The sequence below is a fragment of the Salvelinus fontinalis genome, chromosome 38 (genome assembly GCF_029448725.1).
Source record: "Salvelinus fontinalis isolate EN_2023a chromosome 38, ASM2944872v1, whole genome shotgun sequence".
Taxonomy (NCBI): Eukaryota; Metazoa; Chordata; class Actinopteri; order Salmoniformes; family Salmonidae; genus Salvelinus; species Salvelinus fontinalis.
The window spans coordinates 24785440-24790645 of NC_074702.1; the positions used below are offsets into that span (position 1 = coordinate 24785440).

The 5206-nt window shown below is 40.1% G+C and overlaps 1 protein-coding gene across 2 annotated transcripts; it reads left to right on the top strand.

The window, feature by feature from the left end:
• Positions 1 to 1473: 1473 nt before the first annotated feature.
• On the top strand, positions 1474 to 4020 carry LOC129837458 (ADP-ribosylation factor-like protein 4A). 2 transcript variants are annotated; one of them, XM_055903623.1, is made up of 2 exons: positions 1474 to 1577; positions 2592 to 4020. In XM_055903623.1, exon 2 carries the CDS (start codon positions 2693 to 2695, stop codon positions 3293 to 3295), a length of 603 nt encoding a protein of 200 aa, XP_055759598.1. In that variant the 5' UTR covers positions 1474 to 1577; positions 2592 to 2692; the 3' UTR covers positions 3296 to 4020. The 2 variants fall into 2 exon arrangements, with proteins under 2 accessions (XP_055759598.1, XP_055759597.1); XM_055903622.1 differs by lacking the exon at positions 1474 to 1577 and adding an exon at positions 1650 to 2125.
• The last annotated feature ends 1186 nt before the right edge of the window (positions 4021 to 5206 follow it).

The window sequence follows — 5206 nt, forward strand, 5'->3', positions numbered from 1 at the left end:
ATCCCCAAGCTGACTGGGTAAAATATCAATGTACCCTTGAGCTAGGCACTTAACCGTAATTACTCCTGTAAATTGCTCTGGATAAGAGTGTCTACTAAAATGTACAAATGTAAGACGTTGTGCTTTAGAACAGCCCTTAGTTGTGGTATATTGGCCATATACCCCTCTGCACCAGACTATGGATATACTGACAAGATACATGTCCCTCTGCCCTAACAAAACAGTTGCCCACAAAGCAGCACGGAGGGCTGTCTAACTCCCACTTATCCTTTCTTTGAATTGGTGGATACATCTCATTATTGTAATACTTAAAAAAATATTTGATTAGGGTCGTTGATGTCAACCGCCTGTATTCAATGGAGAGAGATGCAATGCTACTAGCCTCATGATTGAGTATGCATAGCCATCTCGAGACAACTCCAATATAAAAAGTGTTTGTTTTTTCAAAGTTGCCGGGATGTCACGTGTCCTACTTATATCAGTACACTCATGACAACTTAAGCATTACAAAACTTCTATTCGATCAAATAAACCTCATGTAGCAAATAAGTCTTTAATTTTTTGTTGTTGACTAAATTCGACCCTCATTTACCTCCATACAAAAACTGCTTGCTTTTGGTGAGCGAAACAACGAAAAAACGCCACCTGCTGTAGGGAGGCAGATTTTCCGCCGAGTTGGGCCCTCTCTTTCTCTTCCTGTCTGTACTCACCAAATTCGATACTTTGTAAACTGGTTTGACCTGGATGGCGCGCCTTGGTCACGTCCACATGTTTTTCCCACAGGTGCTTGCGCTTAGTAATTACATTGTTCTTTGTTGATGGGTGTTTGCCTAATATCTTTCTTCGTTGAATATGTATGTCATATTATGTCCTGATGTGTTGAAATGTGTTATGTATTTGCTAGTGATATTGAAACGAGTGAAGTATTGATTAGGCTATTGAGTGAGATATTTATTTAAATTGAGGAAATACCTGTTTATGTTCATTTTGGATTATCCCAGTGTTAAGGGTTGTGCTATTTTTTACTTTATTAGCCTCAGGTGGCTCATTTTCGGGAAAACTTAGGCTGGAGGTGCATATTGTCCCAGTTGGAGCTCTGCTAAATCAGCTGTGTGAGGAATTGTCGGCACTCTGCCTGCCTAAAATGAAGCTAACCTTCTTCACCTGTACATAAATTCCACCATTTTGCCCCTGATTCCGTCTAACTCCTTCGCAGCCCCCTGACAAGACGGTCAGTGCTATCGGGGATCCCTGGGACGTCCCTAACCCATACCTTCACAATTTTTCGCTATTCATAAAAACTTAGGCTACCGTATTTATTATGAATTAAAATGACTATAACATGTATCATATATAATAAACATTATTTCAATAGATACCGGCGCAGGATTATAATTTATACAATTAATCCTGTGATTATTCTCATTATAAAATCAGTATGCGTGGGATACATTTTGTACTATTGACCAATCAGTTTAAAAGTAAACAGATAAGGACGCCTCATGGGGCGGCGCTGTTTAGCGTGCAGGAAAACCCAAACCAAAGCGCATGCAACACGAACACAGCAAAAAGAAACGGTAAGTTAGGCATTTTTTTTTTTATAGTTCAATAAGTTGTTCATTTCAATACATTCGTATCACAAACTATTTTGTGATTTTTCTTTTACTTTTTGTTTCTTTTCGACTTCTTACGAATATAGGCTTACATAATGCTTGGCTTGCTATGTTATGTTAATAACCATTTGTAATGATTATGTATAGACGTTGACTTAGCCTACTATCAGATACGTTTTATTTTAGGCATTGTTCATGTTGCATTGTATTGTGTAACGATAGTATAATAAATCTATTGGCTAGAATAGTGACGTTACAGCAACAGGTGATGGGCGTGGTTTGAATGGATACATTATTGATGGACTTCTCCTTAAACCAATCGGTTGCTAGAACATGAGTGGAGTTTTCCACAAATTGCACTGCAGTATTCTTCTATTGGAATGAAACCGTATAGTAAAATAATAGAACGCTGCTGACCGCGCGACAGTCATCGGAAGCCCTGGATTGTGAACATTGGAAAACATGTTACTGGACCTCGTGAACACAGTTCCGCATATTCAGAGTGGATAGATGTAAGTGATGCCCTGCACGAAAATGTCTGGCTGAATGGAACGGTTGTAGCCTATGATAAAGATTCATGCCGCAATTTGAGAGCCTGGTTTCACGTCAAGTGACGTTACTGGCTGTCAGCATCTGTATGCCTATCGACTTTATATTAATTTACTCGCCTATCCTTGGAAATAGGCTTGTGCGTTGCTGCCGCCTAAAATTGAAGTGTGTAGCTTACCTTGACAAAGTCCGTTATTTCTGCATGGTATTTTCATTTGAGCCTATATAATTGAGGGTGTCTAGTGAATGTCATATGCATTTGGCAGTACTTAGGTCAAATGCTGCCCTCAATAAGTGAATAACACCTGGATAACTGATTTGATCACCTTTATGTAGTCTATAGGTATTTTGTGTCGATTTAAGTTTGTGGTAGACTTATATTTGTGTTTGATTTTTGCTTGTCCAAAGTAATATTTGTTTTGTTTTTAGGTCACTGCTGCAATCCAATTTGAATATAATCAGTGCCAATCATCGTTGTTGAAGTGGACCATCCCTTTTTATTCCACCTGTTGTTCCCCACATGAGAAAAGATGGGGAATAGATTATCTGAACCACAGACCTTCCTCTCGAGAATCCCCTTCTTTCAGTCGTTCCATATCGCCATTTTGGGACTTGACTCTGCAGGTAAAACGACTGTCCTGTACAGGTTGCAGTTCAATGAGTTTGTCAACACAGTGCCTACCAAAGGCTTCAACGCAGAAAAGGTCAATGTGTCTTTGGGCGGCCACAGGACGGTGACCTTCCATTTCTGGGACGTGGGTGGTCAAGAGAAGTTGCGTCCATTGTGGAAGTCATACACACGCTGTACCGATGGAATTGTATTCGTGGTGGACTCTGTAGATGCCGAACGCATGGAGGAAGCTAAAACGGAGCTCCATAAAATCGCCAAGACCGGAGACAACCAGGGAGTGCCACTGCTGGTGGTGGCTAACAAGCAAGACCTGAGGCACTCTCTGAGCCTGGCGGAGATTGAAAAGGCGCTAGCGTTGAAGGAACTGGGCCCTGGCACGCCTTGGCACCTGCAGCCCACCTGTGCCATCATAGGAGATGGACTGAAAGATGGCATGGAGAGACTCCATGACATGATTCTTAAACGGAGAAAGATGCTCCGCCAACAGACGAGAAAGAGATGATCAAGCAGTGAACTGAATCTCTTGTTTTAAATGAAGGACAAAAGGAGATGTTCTCGCACCTGGATGGATATATGAATTCTCCCATAAGCTCGGCACACTGAGTTTTATCAGTCAATGTTAAACTGTAGGTTATCGTGTTTCAGACAGCAAAGTCTCTTGCTTCATCTTCAGTATTTGTTGCTTTTTAGTGGTTGAGAAAGCACTATGAAGGTCAAGGATTTGGGGTTTATGATTTTATATTGGAATTTGTAAGTTGTCGTTACAAAGAATGGTTTTGATCCTTGGTATTAGACCATTAGTAATGGCTACTTCAAAAATGACAAGTTTGATGAACAGAATAAATAAGTCACTTTTCTTTACAAAGGTTAGTGGAAGGACAACAAACGTGGTCTTCCTCAAAGGGAACTTTTGAACCTTGTAAAGAGTGCCTAAGCTACTTTTAAATGTTGTATTTTTTTTATACAGTTTTCTTTCCTTCTCAAAAGGAAGGTACGGTCTTGCGCTTCTTGTCTGTCTAGTGTACCTCTGTCTGTTTGTTAATGCACTTTAGATTACCTTTTTTGATGATGGAGTTTACAGCCTTGAGGTTTCCCAATAGAGCTTATTACACAAAGAGTTTAGTTGCTTCAAAAGAAGCAAACTGTACTGGGTCCCTATTGACCACATGGACAATAGATGGGATTTGTGTTTCATGTTTTCATCTTTAATAAAGCCTCTTTACAGCACTGCTTTTGTTTTGTATGAAGGATATTGCAATTTTGATTATTTGTCATTCTAATATTTTTTGAAAAGTTCTGCAGATCTGATGAGATGTGTAAAATGTACAGTTGAAATCAGAAGTTTACATACACTTAGGTTGGAGTCATTAAAACTTGTTTTTCAACTACTCCACAAATTTCTTGTTAACAAACTATAGTTTTGGCAAGTCGGTTAGGACATCTAATTTATGCATGACAAAAGTAATTTTTTCAACAATTGTTTACAGACTATTTCATTTATAATTCACTGTATCACAATTCTAGTGGGTCAGAAGTTTACATACACTAAGTTGACTGTGCCTTTAAACAGCTTGGACATTTTCAGAAAATATGTCATGGCTTTAGATGCTTATTGACATAATTGGAGGTGTACCTGTTGATGTATTGCAAGGCCTACCTTCAAACTCTGTGTCTCTTTGCTTGAGATCATGGGAAAATCAGCCAAGACCTCAAAAAAAATAAATGTAGACCTCCACAAGTCTGGTTCATCCTTGGGAGCAATTTCCAAATTCCTGAAGGTACCATGTTAATCTGTACAAACAATAGTAGGCAAGTATTAACACCATTGAACCACGCAGCCGTCATACCGCTCAGGGAGGAGACACCTTCCATCTCTTAAAGATGAACGTCCTTTGGTGCGAAAAGTGCAAATCAATCCCAGAACAACAGCAAAGGACCTTGTGAAGATGCTGGAGGAAACGGGTACAAAAGTATCTATATCCACAGTGAAACAAGTCCTATATCGACATAAACTGAAAGGCCACTCAGCAAGGAAGAAGCCACTTCTCCCAAACCGCCATAAAAAGGAAACATTAATAGGACCGTTTGGCCATAATGACCATCGTTGTGTTTGGAGGAAAAAGGGGGAGGCTTGCAAGCCGAAGAACACTACCTCATCCGTGAAGTACTGGGGTGGCAGCATCATGTTGTGGGGGTGCTTTGCTGCAGGAGGGACTGGTGCACTTCACAAAATAGATGGCATCATGAGGAAAATTATGTGGACATATTGTAGCAACATCTCAAGACATCAGGAAATTAAAGCTTGGTCGCAAATGGGTCTTCCAACTGGACAATGACCCCAAGCATACTTACAAAGTTGTGGCAAAATGACTGAAGGACAACAAAGTCAAGGTATTGGATTGGCCATCACAAA

Coding starts and splice junctions, on each gene's coding strand:
- LOC129837458 (XM_055903623.1), top strand. CDS start 2,693: ATGGGGAATAGATTATCTGAACCACAGACCTTCCTCTCGAGAATCCCC.